Source organism: Petromyzon marinus, chromosome 66 (assembly GCF_048934315.1).
Source record: "Petromyzon marinus isolate PM22_M1 ecotype Great Lakes invasive population chromosome 66, UKy_Petmar_22M1.pri1.0, whole genome shotgun sequence".
Taxonomy (NCBI): domain Eukaryota; kingdom Metazoa; phylum Chordata; class Hyperoartia; order Petromyzontiformes; family Petromyzontidae; genus Petromyzon; species Petromyzon marinus.
In genome coordinates this window covers 8,296,444-8,314,624 of record NC_133732.1, presented here as the reverse complement: position 1 = coordinate 8,314,624, position 18,181 = coordinate 8,296,444, and the positions used below count along the sequence as shown (strand labels likewise).

Here is an 18,181-nt window from a genome sequence, read left to right as displayed (position 1 = left end):
CGTGGGTAAGAAAGTTCGTGGATTAGAAAGTTCGTGACTGCTGTACATGTTCTCGTCACCAACATGTTCCATTGTGACCCATTGACCGCGCCGTATTTAATTATCTTGACGCTAAATTAAATTGCGTTGAAGATGTAACAGCTGCCCGCAAGGGGGCAGCCAAAGAGCCGCGAGGGGGCAGCCAAAGAGTCGATAGAGTCAACAACAACATCAACAACATCATCATCAACATCAACAACATCAACAACATCATCATCATCAACAACATCAACAACAACATCATCAACAACAACAACATCAACAACAACATCAACATGTTCCGTGTCAATAACAATCTCCAAAATTAAAATATATAACGGGCGACGTTTCGGGCAATGGCCCTTCTTCAAAGCACAAATTGTATGCGCTCTGAAGGAGCGCCATTGCCCGAAACGTCGCCTGTCATATATTCCTCCCTCCCCGCCACGTGTTTTGTGTGCTGAGTTTCTGCCATTGTCATCACCGAGACCACGTGGCGGCTCGTGCTGATGATGCAGCTTTGTTTGTAAACACGGAGCTCATTAATTATTCATGAAGTAGGAGGGAGGAGCAGGGGGCGTGTCTACTCGCTCGTTCTGACCAATGAGCGCATTCGGACACCTCAACACCCCACTCCTCCCCACATCTCATTAACATAACTCCACCTCCCCCCAAGCCAAGACGGTGACGTCACCGGGGTCGACCCCCCCCTTCCCTCAGACGTTGCGGTGACGTCACCGTCTCTTGGGGCTCTTTTTATGAATATTAATTAGGTGCGCGGGGACGTAGTGATTATGGGCGGGGCTATAACGCGAGCTGGTGGTGACGTCGCCCTCTTAAATATTAATTAGGCGGGAAATATGAATAAATTAGAAACGTGCATTTAGATTATTCAGCATTACTGCAATAAATGTCCCCACGTTAAGTCGCTTCTGAAAAATAAGTTCATATCTCGGTGGGCCTTACATCTGCTGAGATGAAAATCGTTGTGTTTATTTGTACATATTCTTGGTTCCTTCGGCAAAGTCACGTAAATATAAAACAAAAATACATAAATAAAAAAGTTGCTTTTATTATTATTTTAAACTAATTATTTAAAGTAAAATTTTCTTATCGTAATTTTATTATTTTACTTATTTTTATTTTTCTATTTCCTTGACTTCACTGAAAGAACCGAGAATATGAATTCCTGCAGTCACGAAAGTTTTAAGTCAAAAAATTATTTGTACACATTTATTTTTGCGGATAGATATATTTTTTTGCGGATAATTTAAGTGGCGCGTGCTGAATATTCATGAGGTGGGCGGGGCTTCGCGTGGTGGGCGGGACTTGTGCGCCCCATTGTGGTCAGCGACCGATGGGGGACGTCATCGCCTGGGTCGCGTAATCCTGAATATTAATTGTGGGGGCGGAGTTCTGCGAGGTGGGCGGGACTTATGTGGTGACGTCACCCCGTAGCGGGGAAGTACTGAATATTAATGAGGGGGGTGGGACTTCACTGCGGTCCGCGCACACGCGACTGTTGGGTTGGGGGCGGTGTCGGGGGAGGCGATGACATCACCGCCTAGCGGCCTATACTGAATATTCATTAGGGGGGAGGGGCTTCACGGCGGCGGAGAGGGAGGGGTGGGGAGATGACATCACCACCACAGCGCGGCCGATCGCTTCGAAAACCGCACAACGGATAAGCCTCGCGCGCGATCCGATTGGCCGCGCGCGCTCAGCCAATCCGCACTAAGAAATACAAAACGCGATTCACCCCGCCCCGCCCCCTAGCGGCCCCTCCCCCCCAACTCCCCCCTGCCCCGCCCCCCCAAACGGCCCCTCCCCCCCAACTCACCCCCGCCCCGCCCCCTCCCTCAACACCCCCCCCCCCACACAAAATGGCCGCCCTTGTTTACGAGTCTTGGTTGCGTCTCGCTTGAGCGGGAGAGGCGGGCGGCTGGCGGCTGAGGGAGGCGACGTTTCGGCTCCCGATCCTTTCGCAGGGCGGCTCGCTCAACACCTCGGCGGGGGGCGGGGGACGGGAGCCGGGGGCCGGGGGTTTGAAGGCGGCTGAGCGCTCGCGACGCGATGGAGGCTTCGCGAGGCCTACTCGCAGCGTCCGGGCTGCAACAGCAGGAGGAGAAGGGAGATGGTGGAGGAGGTGGTGGTGGTGGAGGAGGTGGTGCTGGAGGAGGTGGTGGTGCTGGAGGAGGTGGTGGTGGTGCTGGAGGTGGTGCTGGAGGAGGTGGTGCTGGAGGAGGTGGTGGTGGAGGAGGAGGTGGTGGAGGTGGTGGAGGTGGTGGTGGTGGTGGAGGTGGTGCTGGAGGAGGTGATGCTGGTGGTGGAGGAGGCGTTGGAGGAGGTGGTGGAGGCGTTGGAGGAGGTGGTGGAGGCGTTGGAGGAGGTGGTGGAGGCGTTGGAGAAGATGGTGGAGGAGGTGATGGAGGAGGTGATGGAGGAGGTGATGGAGGAGGTGATGGAGGAGGTGATGGAGGAGGTGATGGAGGCGTTGAAGGAGGTGGTGGAGGAGGAGGTGGTGGAGGCGTTGGAGGTGATGGCCGTGGTCCCGGCTCCAACTCGGACGCGGACTTCTTCGCCCCGCAGGCCCGCCCCAGGTCGTGTACGTGGCCTCTGCGGCGGCCCGAGGCCGACGAGACGGAGGAGGCCTCGCTCGAGTCGCCGGCGGCCGAAGACGACGACGACGAAGAAGAAGACGACGACGACGAGTTGGACGACGACGATGGTGGTGGTGGTGGTGATGGCACCCCGAAGCTCCAGAGGATAACGACGACCACCTCTCAGCCTCCTCCTCCTGCCGCCACTGGTCCTGGAGTCGAACCTGGGACGTGTGGAGGTGCAGGAGGAGGAGGAGGAGGCGCGGTGGTGTTGATGGTCGTAGCAGCACCAGCTGCTGCTGCTGCTGCCGCCGACGTGATGATGATGGGAGCCGTGGGGTCGATGTCTGCTCCTGGGAGTGTTCTGTCACCTCGAGGGCACCTCCTGTCTGCTGCCGTGGGAACGGCCACCCCCCCAGGTGCTGTCGCATCCGTGGCGCCTGCCTCTGCGGGTCCTGTAGGGTCTGCTGCTGCTGCTGCATCTGTAAGCTCTGCTGGTGCCGCCGCGTCTGTAGGATCTGCTGGTGCCGCCGCGTCTGTAGGATCTGCTGGTGCCGCCGCGTCTGTAGGATCTGCTGGTGCCGCCGCGTCTGTAGGATCTGCTGGTGCCGCCGCGTCCGTAGGATCTGCTGGTGCTGCTGCATCTGTAGGATCCGTTGCTGCATCTATAGGATCTACTGCTGCATCTGTAGGATTTGCCGGTGCTGCCGCATCCGTAGGATCTGCCGGTGCCGCCGTAGGATCTGCCGGTGCCGCCGTAGGTTCTGCCGGTGCCGCCGTAGGATCTGCCGGTGCCGCCGTAGGATCTGCCGGTGCCGCCGTAGGCCTCGGCACCGTCACCACCGGCACGGCGGTGCCGCCGGGCCTGGCGGTGGTGGCGGTGCCGCCGCGCAAGACGTCTTCGAGGCGTAACGCGTGGGGCAACCTGTCCTACGCGGAGCTCATCACGCACGCCATCGAGAGCACGCCCGACCGGAGGCTCACGCTGGCGCAGATCTACGAGTGGATGGTGCGGAGCGTGCCCTACTTCCGCGACAAGGGCGAGAGCAACAGCTCGGCCGGGTGGAAGGTGAGGTTGGTTGCGGGCGCCTCGACTTAGCAAACGCCCGGCGTAACGAACGCCCCGTACTTACGCAACGCCTCCGTCTTGCGGACGCCCGAGTTGCGAACCCCGTGTACTTTCCAACACCCGTGCTTAACAAACGCCCGGCATAACGAACGCCCCGTACTTACGCAACGCCTCCGTCTTGCGGACGCCCGAGTTGCGAACCCCGTGTACTTTCCAACACCCGTGCTTAACAAAGGCCCGGCGTAACGAACGCCCCGTACTTACGCAACGCCTCCGTCTTGCGGACGCCCGAGTTGCGAACCCCGTGTACTTTCCAACACCCGTGCTTAACAAACGCCCGGCATAACGAACGCCCCCGTACTTACGCAACGCCTCCGTCTTGCGGACGCCCGAGTTGCGAACCCCGTGTACTTTCCAACACCCGTGCTTAACAAACGCCCGGCATAACGAACGCCCGTACTTACGCAACGCCTCCGTCTTGCGGACGCCCGAGTTGCGAACCCCGTGTACTTTCCAACACCCGTGCTTAACAAACGCCCGGCATAACGAACGCCCCGTACTTACGAACAACCGTATTTATGAACACACACACACACTTACTAACCGCGTAACCTACGAACACACACTAACGCCCGTACTTGCGAACACATACACTTGCTAACATCCACACTTAAGTTAGTTGCTATAGACGTTCAACATACATACATACACTGCAATACGCACTACGCTATATACTACGCTATATACTACGATACACTACACTGCGATACACTGCTATACACTACACTATAAATTGAAAATGAATTTCATTTATTTATACCAGAGGAATCCGAAGAGCTTTGAAGCTTTTTTTTTCACAGATGTCCAGTAGGGGCACGGGTGTCAGAACGTTACAACAGCAAACGATACGCAAAATCGTTTAAAAAAATATATATATCTAAATATCTAGACTTTTTATCTACCAGGCAAAGCCCACTGAGGTATTAACTTATTTTTCAGAAGCGACCTGGCCACAAAATGATAGTTCAACAAAGTGGCTTACCATCTGCAAATGTTTACCTAAAAAGGATTTATTTTGGGTTAGATCACGTAAATATAAAATGTGTCATCAAACCCGCCACCACCCGGCATAGCCAATTGGTAAGGGTTTTGTCACGTAAACATAACATGGCCAATTCGTTACTAGTACAGCACTAACTGGTTGCGTGTTGGAGAGTAAACCCACTACAACGTTTACAATTATAGTGTAGTGTATAGTGCAGTGTATAATAGTGTATAGTGTAGTATATTGTGTAGTGTATAGTTGAGTAGTGTGTCATGCAGTTTGTTGTATCGTGTAGTGTATATGAGTATACAGTGTAGTGTATAGTGAAGTGTATAGTATTGTATAGTGTAGTGTATGGTATTGAGTAGTATAGTGAAGTATAGTAGGTTTTTAAACAGGCGATGGGTTCGCGCACCGGGCCCTTCACGGTAGGCGAGAGGCCGCTGATTAGAATGCGGGTTTAAATGTTAAGGTCATGACGAAGTCTGACCCAATGTGTTGTTGGGTGACCTCTGGTGCCTGTGCTTTCCAGTCAAAGGTGGGAGTGCTGGTGTCTGCCATATGCGCGCGTGTGTATTGTAGTGTGTATCGTAGTGTGTAGTGTAGAATGTAGTGTATAGTGTAGTGTGTATTGTAGTGTATAGTGTATTGTAGTGTATATCTTAGTGTATAGTGTAGAATGTAGTGTGTAGTGTAGTGTGTATTGTAGTGTGTAGTGTAGAATGTAGTGTATAGTGTAGTGTGTATTGTAGTGTATAGTGTAGGGTGTATTGTTGGGTGTATTGTAGTGTATATCTTAGTGTATAGTGTAGAATGTAGTGTATAGTGTAGTGCACATTGTAGTGTATAGTGGTGTGTTTATTGTAGTGTAGTGTGTAATGTAGTGTGTATTGTAGTGCACAGTGTAGTGTGTATTCTAGTTTATAGCATAGTGTATTTCATAGTGTGTATTGTAGTGTATAGTGTCGTGTGTATTGTAGTGTATAGCGTAGTGTGTATTGTAGTGTATAGTGTAGTGTGTATTGTAGTGTATAGCGTAGTGTGTATTGTAGTGTATAGCGTAGTGTGTATTGTAGTGTATAGCGTAGTGTGTATCATAGTTTGTATCGTAATGTGTATTGTAGTGTCGATGGTAGTGTATCGTGTATTATGTTAAACTCCTTTCGCGCCATACGTAGCCAACCGCGCTGATCGGAGGTGCGGTTGAAGGACAACAAACTGACACAAGAACAACAACAAGCAGTTATAAATAAATTAGTTTGTTAATCTGGATGGTTTAAAAGTGCATAGCTCCGGTGGCTTCCGAATATCGGAAGGAAGGATGAGCGTTACAGATGGCTGCAGAAGCGCATCTGAAAGTGCCGCGCGGTGATGCGGTGACCACCGTCTTGGTTCAACGGCCAGCCAAAAGTTTAGTGTATAGTCGTGTATAGTTTAGGGTATAGTGTAGTGCATAGTATCGTATATTGTAGTGAATACTGTAATATGTAGAAGTGTAAAGTAGCGTGTGGTGTAGTGTATAGTGTAGTGTATGGCAGTGTGTAATATAGTGTATATTGTGTAGTGTAGTGTATAGTGTAGGGTATAGTAGTGTAGTGTATAAAGTAGTGATAGTGTCGTGTGTAGTGTAGTATGGTGTAGTGTGCAGTGTAGTATATGGCAGTGTGTAGTATAGTGTAGTGTATTTTGTGTATTGTAGTGTATAGCAGTGTATAGTGTAGGGTATCGTAGTGTATAGTGTAGTGTATATTGTATAGTGCATAGCAGTGTATAGTGTAGGGTATAGTAGTGTAGTGTATAAAGTAGTGATAGTGTCGTGTGTAGTGTAGTGTATAGTGTAGTGTGTACATCATCTGGCAGCGCACGACTGCTGATACAAAAGCCGCTGCTGCTGCGAGGATGACTGGCGGGTGTCGTATGATGATGGTTTATAGCTCCTTGATGGGATCAGCAGCGAGGTAGTGTGTGAGTGTGTGGTTAGTTTCTGGCTAGCGCTTCGTGTGTTGTTGACCTATAAATTACGGTCGGTCGTGTAGCTTCGTTTTATTTATAACCAGGCGAGAAACCCGAGGAGCCTAGATTGTAATCATTTGTAACGGTCACTTGGGTTACCAATGTGATAAAAAAAACAATTATATAACAATAAAAAAAATACAAAGTAAAAACCTTGGATTGCGAGTAACTTGGTCTGCGAGTGTTTTGCAAGACGAGCAAAAAATTTTAAATAAATTTTAATTTGATAAACGAGCGAGAGGGTCTTGCAATACGAGTAGTGTACGTGTAGACACGCTTTGTCTGCCGAGCGTCACGTGATCACACAACTGATATATACTTGGAGTGCTTTGATGTACGAGTGCTTTAGATTACAAACACGTTTCCGGAACGAATTATGCTCCTCGCAATCCAAGGTTTTTTTTTTACTGTGTATTCTTTGATTCTTTCGGTAAAGTCGCGTAGTTAGAAATCAAATTGAACAAATCGCAGCACAAGCGACGACCGCTTGTGTTGCGATCAAAACGTCGTGATTTGTTTTATTTGATTTTATTTTCTACCCACTGCGCGACTTTACCGAAAGAACTAAAGAGTATGGATTCCTGCAGTCACGAAAGCTTCAAATGAAGATTACAAAAATATATACGAACATAAAGGTCCGTGTTCGCCAGGCAAATATTTTCATTGAATATAATAATAATTTCATTGAATATAATAATTAAAGAGTATGGATTCCTGCAGTCACGAAAGCTTCAAATCAAGAATACAAAAATATATACAAACATAAAGGTTCGTGTTCGCCAGGCAAATGTTTTCATTGAATATAATAATAATTTCATTGAATATAATAATTAAAGAGTATGGATTCCTGCAGTCACGAAAGCTTCAAATCAAGAATACAAAAATATATACAAACATAAAGGTCCGTGTTCGCCAGGCAAATGTTTTCATTGAATATAATAATAATTTCATTGAATATAATAATTAAAGAGTATGGATTCCTGCAGTCACGAAAGCTTCAAATCAAGAATACAAAAATATATACAAACATAAAGGTCCGTGTTCGCCAGGCAAATGTTTTCATTGAATATAATAATAATTTCATTGAATATAATAATTAAAGAGTATGGATTCCTGCAGTCACGAAAGCTTCAAATCAAGAATACAAAAATATATACAAACATAAAGGTCCGTGTTCGCCAGGCAAATGTTTTCATTGAATATAATAATTAACCTGTGATTTTTCTTATGCGGTTTGTATCTGCGATCAGACCACTTAACAGCTACTCCAAACATTTGATATTTAACCAGCAAAAAAAATACACAAAAATTGTCGACGACTTGATTCAACTTCTTCTTGGTTAAATTTTGATTTAAAGCTTTCGTGACTGCAGTAATTCATATTCTTAGTTTTTTCGGTAAAGTCACCACGTAGAAGGGAAACAATAAAATAATAAAAATATTTTTAAAAAATGCTCACGACGTTTCGACTGCAACACAAGCAATCATCGTCAGGGTGTGAAAACCACAGCAAGAACATTTTTAAAAGTGGCGTTTTTTTTTTACGTTAGCACCAAAAAAAACGCCACTTTTTTCAAATTTTCTTGCTGTGGTTTTCACACCTGATGATGATTGCTTGTGTTGCGGTCGAAATGTCGTGAGCATTTTATTGTTTTATATTTTTATTATTTTATTGTTTCCCTTCTACGTGGTGACTTTACCGAAAGAACCAAGAATTATGAATCCCTGCAGTCACGATAGCTTTAAATCAAAATTTGATTCAACTTCTTCCAGCTTAATAGATGTGCCCTTCGGAGACCGCTCCATTTCAAGATTCCATTCTTTTTTGTTATCAGAAAGAACACAAAAGTCAATCAACTTAAATTAGTCTACGAGGGGAAGCTCTGCGAGCTTTTACCATTTTCAAATTATTCGGATGTGAATGTCGAAAGAAATGCGCAACTTTTCCTTGTTCAAAACCGCCGCTTGAATCCGAAATATCTCACAAACGATCAAAGATAGAACCCAACCAACGGTTCTCACTTTAATTTAATTTTCTGTCTAACGCTGTCTAATCAAACGCAATCTTATATTGTGAACGGTTTCTGAATGAACCCAGGCACTGGCGTGTTTACGGGGCACTTACACATCGAGATTTTGGTGTCTTGAAATGAAAAATCTGGGATTTACAGATTTATCTCCCCTGTTATTTGTCCTAACAGCTACCTGTGTAGAACATTTGAGCTTTCTACCTTGTCGGCAAGTGCCCGATAAGTTTTCTCTGAGACGTAGAGTTGAAGGTCTTCACTCATATAGATGAGAGGTTGACAATTTACGACGATTAGTTAAAAATAGAGACCATTACATTCACAACTTAACGTTGACACGTGAATAACGCCAAGGAAATCGCGACCGTACCAGTCAACTTTCAGAATCAGAAGATTTCTTCTGCATGAGGAATCCGGTGTTGCTGCTCTTTGTTCACAGACGTCCAGTTAGGGGCACGGGATGAGAACGTCACAACAACATCAAACACAATGCAGACAAACACGACAGCAGTGTAAAGCACAAGAAAGGTGAACATATTCACCCAAACTACATCAGAGATACAACACTAAAACCATTCCCCGTCCATGCAGGCCTCCGAGGTATTTACTTACTTTTGCAGAAGCGAACCCGCTACCACAAGTGATAGCCGCTCAACAAAGTGACCCTCGGCATTCGTACATTTCCAGCGGCGAAATAATGGAGATGTGGGGAGGCCGAGGTGTTCTTTTTTTTCCCGCCGGATGTCACTGAACCCGATATCCGGATGGTCCTGAAAGAGTTCAACTCATTTGTTTATTTGTCAGATTAATTAGTGGTAGGGTATAAAACAAGAAATGAACCCCAGGCAGGCGCATGTGGCATCCCGTGGGAATGGATTCCTGAATTACATACCAGAGAGAGAGAGAGCACGCAGACAATAGCTAAGGCGCAGCTCTGCAATGGCATGCTCAGTCCAGGGTGACGTTGATAATGAATGTGAAGGGAAAAACCAGAGGACCCGGAGACAAATCCACGCGACCACGGGGAAAGAGAGAGAGAGAGAGACACCGACTCACAAATATACAGGAGCAGACATCAGGGTCGGGATCGAACCCATGAACGCCTGCATACCAGGCGAGGTAGTTAACATCTCCTAGCCACCGTGATGATGATGATGAGAGAGAGAGAGAGACGCAGACCCCAAATATACAGCAACAGGCATTGTCAGGGTTAGGATCGAACCCACGACCTCCTGCACACCAGGCGAGGTAGATAACATCTCCTAGCCACCGTGGTGATGATGAGAGAGAAACGCAAACTCCAAATATACAGCAGCAGCCATCGTCAGGGTCGGGATCGAACCCACGACCTCGAGTTGTCAAACGTCACCCTCGAAACCTTAATGACTTGGAGAAGATCTGCAAAGAGGAGTGGGACAAAATCCCTCCTGAGATGTGTGCAAACCTGGTGGCCAACTACAAGAAACGTCTGACCTCTGTGATTGCCAACAAGGGTTTTGCCACCAAGTACTAAGTCATGTTTTGCAGAGGGGTCAAATACTTATTTCCCTCATTAAAATGCAAATCAATTTATAACATTTTTGACATGCGTTTTTCTGGATTTTCTTGTTGTTATTCTGTCTCTCACTGTTCAAATAAACCTACCATTAAAATTATAGACTGATCATATCTTTGTCAGTGGGCAAACGTACAAAATCAGCAGGGGATCAAATACTTTTTTCCCTCACTGTAGTTAATATCTCCTCGCCACCGTGGCGCTATTGTGCTAATAATCATCGCTACAACGCACGATCTGCAACGGTAATATATGGTGGCCATTCATGCAGCATCTCACAATCGCTGAGGAGCCGCAGGCAAAGCTGGCAGGCAGCAGTAGTAGCCAGGTGATCAGGAGCCAGCGCTACCAGAAGTTGCCCCAGCTCTGCTGCCCTCTATATGTTCAGCCATTTTCAGCCAATCGGTGAGCCTTTGTCCGTGGGAAGAAACCGGAGCAACCCGGAGAGAAATCTACGCGTGCAAGGGGACAACACTCTATCCCGCGTACCTGCAGTATATGGTGTGGTGTGTGTAATCTAATCTGTGGGTCTCTTGGTGTGTCTCTGTGGGTCTGGGTGTCTGTGGGTCCTCTGTGTGTGTGTGTGTTGAACTTCTTTCGCGCCGCACGTAGCCAACCGCGCTATTCGGGAGGTGGCGGGGGAAGGACAACAAACTAAACACAACCGGGAGCAGTTCTGTCTCCATTACTGTGATCAATTGTGCATTGTAGTGATGAATACAGCTAATTCTCCCTCCCTGTCTCCCTCCTCCATCTCCCTATCTCCCTGTCCCTCCCTGTTTCCCTCCCTGTCCCTCCCTGTCTCCTTCCCTCCCTGTCTCCTTCCCTCCCTGTCTCCTCCATCTCCCTGTCTCCCTCCCTGTCTCCATCCCTCCCTGTCTCCATCCCTCCCTGTCTCCCTCCCTGTCTCCTCCATATCCCTGTCTCCCTCCCTGTCTCCCTCCCTCCTTGTCTCCCTCATCTGTCCCTTACTATCTCCCTGTCCCTCGCTGTCTCCCATATCCCTCCCTCCCTGTCCGTCCCTCCCGGTCCCTCACTGTCTCCCTGTCCCTCACTGTCTCCCTCCTTGTCCCTCGCTGTCTCCCTGTCCCTCGCTGTCTCCCATATCCCTCCCTCCCTGTCCCTCCCTCCCTGTCCCTCGCTGTCTCCCTGTCCCTCGCTGTCTCCCGTCTCCCTCCCTCCTTGTCCCTCGCTGTCTCCCTGTCCCTCCCACAGAACTCAATCCGCCACAACCTCTCCCTGCACAGCCGCTTTGTGCGCGTCCAGAACGAGGGGCCCGGCAAGAGCTCCTGGTGGACGGTGAGCGCTCCCGGCGCCTCCGACCCCTCCGCCTCCTCCCCCTCCTCCTCCTCCTCGTCGTCGTCGGCGGCGTCATCCGCCGCCACGTCCACCTCCTCCATCTCCTCGCCGTCGTGCCCCGGCGGAGGGTCGGCGGCGGCGGCCGCGCTGGCGGCCCGGGCGTCGAAACCCGGGCGCCGTCGGGCGACGTCGATGGACGCCAGCAACGGGAAGCTGGCGCGCAGCCGCAGCAAGGCAGCGCGCAAGAAGGGGGCGGCCGCCACCGTGGCCACCACAGCCGCGGCCGCGGCTTCCGCAGGGGTGGTGGGGGGAGCGGCGGCCGCGGCAGGAGCGGCGGGGGGAAGCACTGGAGGAGGGGGGATCCTCTCGTTCTCGCTCGGTGAGTGGCGAGGGGCGAGGGGCGGTGAGCGGCCGCGATGCTCTTGGTGCCACGTACATACGTAATGTGTGTGTGTGTGTGTGCGTTGAACTTATTTCGCACCGTACGTAGCCAACCGCGCCAATCTGTGGGTCTCTATGGGTCTGGGTGTCTGCGGGTCTCTGGGTCTCTATGGGTCTGGGTGGCTGTGGGTCTCTGTGCGCGTGAAAGTTTGACGTCTTTCGCACCGTACGTAGCTCACCGTGCTAATCTGTGGGTCTCTATTGGTCTGGGTGGCTGTGGGTCTCTGTGTGTGTGCGTTGAACTTCTTTGGCACCGTACGTAGCCTACCACGGTAATCTGTGGGTCTCTCTGGGTCTTGGTGTCTGTGGGTCTCTGTGGTGTATACGTTGAACTTCTTTCGCACCATACGTAGCCAACCGTGCTAATCTGTGGGTCTCTCTGGGTCTCTATGGGTCTGGGTGGCTGTGGGTCTCTGTGTGTGTGTGTGTACGTTAAACTTCTTTCGCACCGTACGTAGCCAACCATGCTAATCGTGGGTCTCTCTGGGTCTCTATGGGTCTGGGTGGCTGTGGGTCTCTGTGTGTGTGTGTGTGTACGTTGAACTGCTTTCGCACCGTACGTAGACAACCGTGCTAATCTGTGGGTCTCTATGGGTCTGGGTGTCTGTGGTTCTCTGGGTCTCTATGGGTCTGGGTGGCTGTGGGTCTCTGTGTCTGTGTCCGTCAAAAACAACCCCCTCCCTCCTCGTTGGTGCCGGACGGCAACGCTGTGGTGAGCAGTGCCGCGGGGGGAGGGCCAATTTAGATTGGCCATTCCCCTCATGGCTTTTGTAACCACCACAGCGGCTAAATGGGGGCTATGGACGGGTGCGATGGGCTGGTAACCCCTCCTCCATCAATGAATTACCACTAAACCACGATTTAAAACTTTCAAGAAGCTTGTGCCGGAGGCCCCAGGGGGACAGGCATCTATGATGTCTCCTGGCCAAACCCCATTTGGCGGAGCCAGGAGACTGAATCCTTACCCTCGGGGCTCCTCCAGAAACAGCAAAAAGCCACTGCGGGTGGTCACGTGGAATGTTCGAACGCTCACTTCGGAGGAGAGGCTGCCACTCCTCTGTTGGGAGCTGGATCGGTACCGCCTGGATCTCTGTGGTATTTAGGAGGTCCGGTGGACCGGCTCTGGCTCCTGCCACCATGAGGGGTGGGACAGTCCTCTACTCGGGGCAGGATACTGCCAAGCAACAGGGAGTGGCTCTTCTTCTGAACAAAATAATGAACGGGGCGTGGGAGCGTGGCGGTGAGGTGTGGGAAGCTGTAAGCCCCAGGCTACTTTGGGTTTGCCTTCCCATCAACCATAGGCGAGGAGTGGTGATCGTGGTTACTTATGCCCCCACCGAAGACGAACATCCATGGAGGGATGCAGGCAAAGCCGATGAGTCAGATGCCTTCTATGACCTCCTGTCACAGGTGCTGGCTAAAGTGGCTCCTCGGGATAGTCATCTTGTTGAGTGACTTCAGTGCCCGAGTTGGTCGTGATGCTGGCACCTGGTCTGGAGTGATTGGAAGACATGGTGCAAATCAGCTCAATAACAACGGTAGGAGGCTGCAAGATTTGAATGCTGCACCTGGGCTTGTAATTACCAACACGCTGTTCCGGCATCGCCGCATCCACACAACATCATGGATGCATGCCAGGTCCAAGCAAGAACATCTGGTGGACTATATACTGATGGAGCAGCGGATGCGGGCCCATGTCCTTGATACCAGGACCTCCCGTGGAGCTGATCTGCCCACTGACCATCGACTTGTCATCTGTAAGATGCGCCTGCCATTCTCCCACTCCGGTGGTGGATGTACACCCAGGACCCCATTCAAACCCTTAGTGGCATGGTCTCAGCTAGCTAAAGTTGCAAGCGAGAATTTCATCATTGCTTGCAGCTGGGGTTTGCATCGTCTCCCACTCCTGATGTCGAGGGGAAATGGGCGAGGTTTAGGACTGTGTCTCATGCAGCTGCAATGGCTGCTTGGGTTACACGGTCCAGACCTCCCCAGAGACCCTGGCTGACAGAGGAGGTGTTCAGGCTGTCTGAGAAAAGCGACAGGCCCACTCTCATCGTTTACAGCATCCCATGTCAGAGGCTTGTGTAGCGCCAGGCTACTTTGGGCTCGCCCCCACCGAAGACGAACATCCGTGGAGGGATGGAGGCAAGACCGATGAGTCAGATGCCTTCTATGACCTCCTGTCACAGGTGCTGGCTAAAATGGCCCCTCGGGATAGAGTAATCTTGTTGGTTGACTTCAATGCTCGAGTTGGTCATGATGCTGGCACCTCGTCTGGAGTGATTGGAAGGCATGGGCCAGATCATCTCAATAACAACGGTAGGAGGCTGCTAGATTTTTGTGCAGCCCATGGGCTTGTAATTACCAACACGCTGTTCAGGCATCGGTGCATCCACACATCATGGATGCATGCTGGGTCCAAGCAAGAACATCTGCTAGACTACATAATGACGGAACAGCGGATGCGGGCCCATGTCCTTGACACCAGGACCTACCGTGGAGCTGCCCTCTGACCATCGACTAGTCATCTGTAAGATGCGCCTGCCATTCTTCCACTCCGGTGGTGGGTGTACACCCAGGACCCCATTCCAACCTAAAGTGGCCTGGTCTCAGTTATCTGATGAAAGTTGCATGCGAGAATTTCATCTTTGCTTGCTGCTGGGGTTGGTATCGTCCCCCACTCCTCCTGATGTCGTGGGTAAATGGGCGAGGTTTAGGACTGTGACTCATGCAGCTGCAATGGCTGCTTTGGGTACACGGTCCAGACCTCCCCAGAGACCCTGGCTGACAGAGGAGGTGTTCAGGCTGTCTGAGAAAAGCGACAGGCCCACTCTCATCGTTTACAGCATCCCATGTCAGAGGTTGTGGTTTCAGAAAAGGGTGGTCCTGCACAGATGCCATCTTTTCTATCCGCCTGCTACAACAGAGGTGTAGGGAATTCCAAAATGACTTACATCTCTGCTTTATTGACCTGGTCGAGGCCTATGATACCATCAGTAGGCCTGGGCTCTGGGTTGTTCTTCGTGCTTTCGGAGTCCCTGACCCGCTGCTCACGATAATTAAGGACCTGCATGAAAGTGAGCGGGCCTTGGTAAAACTACATGGCCGGGAGTCGGAGCCATTCCCTGTTCACTTTTGGTTGCGTACCGCTGTGTGGAAGCTACCTGGTCTATCACTCCGCACGAAGCTTCAGGTCTTGTCGGCAACGGTCATTCCCTCCCTTCTGTACGCTTGCGAACCGTGGACCCCCCTAATGGAACATCTTCGCCAGTTAGAAACATTTAGGCTGGCCTGCCTACGATCCATCCTGGGTTTAACCAGGCTGAATTGTGTGAGGAGCTCACAAATCATTGAAAGATGTGGACAAAGTCCCATCGGTGAGCTCCTCCGGCAGGCAAGGCTGAGTTGGCTGGGTCATGTAGCCCGCATGCCCAGCCACCGCATGCCTAAACAGCTTTTGTTCGGCCGGATCGAGGGGGCTAAATGGGCACGGCACGGGCTAGAGAAGAGATGGAGTGATGTGGTACAGGAGGACGTGGAGCTGAGTGGACTTGCCGATGACTGGTACCAGCGGTGTCAAGATCCGTCTCTGTGGAGGAGGCTCGTGAAGGACGCTACTGGGCAGCTGGAGGCAGTCGCCCTCCAACGACAATGGAGGGGGGAGGAGCGGGGCGCCGGGTGGCTAAAGCACAGCGAGTTGGCACAGGTGGTGCATCAGCCAGTCATCTCAGTCAGTCGACCCGTGGCACCTGCTGGGTCTGCCCCGTGACCTCCTGCCAGCGGGCGTTCGACACTTCACGTGGCCTCAGGGTGCACATAGCCTGGCACAAGCGTCGCGGTGACGTCACCGCCACTTAGTGGCGAATGGCGGTTGCTGTTGTCGTGTACGTTGAACTTCTTTCTTTCGCACCGTGCTCACCTGTGGCTCTGTGTGGGTCTGTGTGGGCGTGGGTGTCTGTGCGGTAACCGTCTTGGTACGATGGCCAGCCAGATGCCGCAGCTACTGCCAGGATGATGACCGGAGTTTGTGTGCCTCTAACCTGCCTTGGCACCTCACCCCCCCCCCCCTCCACCACCTCACCTCACCTCACCCCCCCCCCCCCCCCCCACCACCACCTCACCCAACCCCCCGACCTCGTAGACACGGGGGGCCCCGGCCCGCCGGACGATCTGGACGCGTGGACGCAGTTCCGCACGCGCGCCAGTTCGGACGCCAGCACGCTGAGCACGCTGAGCGCGGGGGGCGTGGGGGGAGGGGGGAGCGGTAGCGGTGGGGGCGGAGGTGGGGGGCCCCTCTCCCCCGCGCCCGCCCGCCGCAAGCGCGACTCCTCCGACCTGGACGACGACTACGACGACTACGACGACTACGACGGAGACTTCGGCGGGGGCGGGTCGCTGCTGCCGGATCTGTCGGCCATGGACCACCACCACCACCACCACGACCACCGCCACCGCCACCACCACCACCACCGCCGCCTCGACGACGAGGAGGAGGAGGAGGAGGGTGGCGGTCGTTGCGACGACGCCGACGACGACGAAGCCATGGTGACGGCCGGCTGCGCCGAGCAGGCCCTGGGCTTCGGTGGCACGCGGGCCGAGTTGGCCGACCGCCACCGCCACCGCCACCACCACCACCACCACGACGACGACGACGACCAGCACGAGCTGGGCTTCGGCCTCAACGAGGCCATGATGGACGAGCTGCTGGACTCGCTGAGCCTCTCCCTGCAGCAGCAGCAGCAGCAGCAGCAGCACAACTCGGCGGCGGCGTTGGCCGCGGCGTCGCCGCCGCCGCCGCCGCCGCCGCCGCCGCCGTCGTCGCTGGCCGCGGCCATGCTGATGCTGGACGGCGACGACGAGCCGCGGATGAACAAGGCGATGCTCACGCACGCCGACCCGCTCATGTCGCAGGCGACGCCGAACCTCGGCCGCCACCTCCACCTCCAGCACCACCACCACCAGCAGCAGCAGCAGCTCCACCACCACCACCAGCAGCAGCAACAGCAGCAACAGCAGAGGCAGCAGCAGCAGCAGCAGCTGCTGCTGCTCCACAAGCAGCAGCAGAGGATGGCGGAGCTGTCGGCGTCGTCCCTGCCGTCGGCTCCGAGCCACCTGGGCAACGCCCTCTCCTCGCCCGCCTTCCACAAGGCCGCCACGGGCCCCTTCTCCTCGTCGCTGCCCAACGGCGACGCGGGCTTCGCGCAGCAGCAGCAGCAGCAGCAGCAGCTGAATCACCACCAGCAGCAGCAGCAGCAGCAGCCGAGGTTCCCGTGCGACCTCGACGTGGAGATGTTCAACGGGAGCCTCGACTGTGACGTCGACTCGATCATCCACAGCGAGCTGCTGCTCGATGGCGCCGGCTTCGAGTTCTCCTTCGACTCGGCGCCGTCGCCGGACGGCTCCTCGCTGGCCGGCGGCGGCGGCGGCGGCGGCGGCGCTCACAAGAACTGGCTCAGCGGCTGAGGGCGGGCGCCGGCAGGGCTGGGGGCGCCGGCGGGGTTGGCGGGCGGTCAACAAGCCCCCACGGCGACGGAGGCCCGGACCGCGAGATGGCACCGGCCACAAAAATCGACCCGCCCCCCCCCCCCCCCCAGGGGTGAGGGCTTGGAATTGGAGGTGGAGGGGGGGTCGGGGGGGGGGGTGGCGGTTGGGGAGAGGGGGGGGGGAGCTGGGGGGGCCGCGCTCGCCGTGGTTGCCGTGGTTGCCGTGGTTGCCGTGGTTGCCGTGGTTGTAGCGCCGGGGATGTCGTTACCGCGCGGGCGGCCCGGTGCTGAACCAACGCTTGGCTGGTGCGAGGAATGACACGGTGGGGGGGGGGGTGGGGGGGTGTTTGGGTGGGTCGTTGGGTGGGTGGTTTGGTGGGTGGGTGGGTGGGTTGGTCGTTGGGTGGGTGGTTGGGTGGGTGGGTTGGTCGTTGGGTGGGTGGTTGGGTGGGTGGGTTGTTGGGTGGGTGGGTTGTTGGGTGGGTGGTTGGGTGGGTGGGTTGTTGGGTGGGTGGGTTGTTGGGTGGGTGGTTGGGTGGGTGGGTTGTTGGGTGGGTGGTTGGGTGGGTGGGTCGGTGGGTCGTTAGGTAGGTGGGTGGGTCGGTGGGTTGGTTCCGTTCACTGCCAA

At 53.1% G+C, this 18,181-nt stretch overlaps 1 protein-coding gene across 1 annotated transcript; it reads left to right on the top strand.

Annotated features, from left to right (window-relative positions):
- Positions 1-2,091: 2,091 nt before the first annotated feature.
- On the top strand, positions 2,092-17,651 carry LOC116957927 (uncharacterized). The gene is made up of 3 exons (XM_032980383.2): positions 2,092-3,687; positions 11,543-12,005; positions 16,212-17,651. The coding sequence occupies exons 1-3, from the start codon at positions 2,092-2,094 to the stop codon at positions 17,531-17,533; spliced, it is 3,381 nt and encodes a 1,126-aa protein (XP_032836274.2). The 3' UTR covers positions 17,534-17,651.
- The last annotated feature ends 530 nt before the right edge of the window (positions 17,652-18,181 follow it).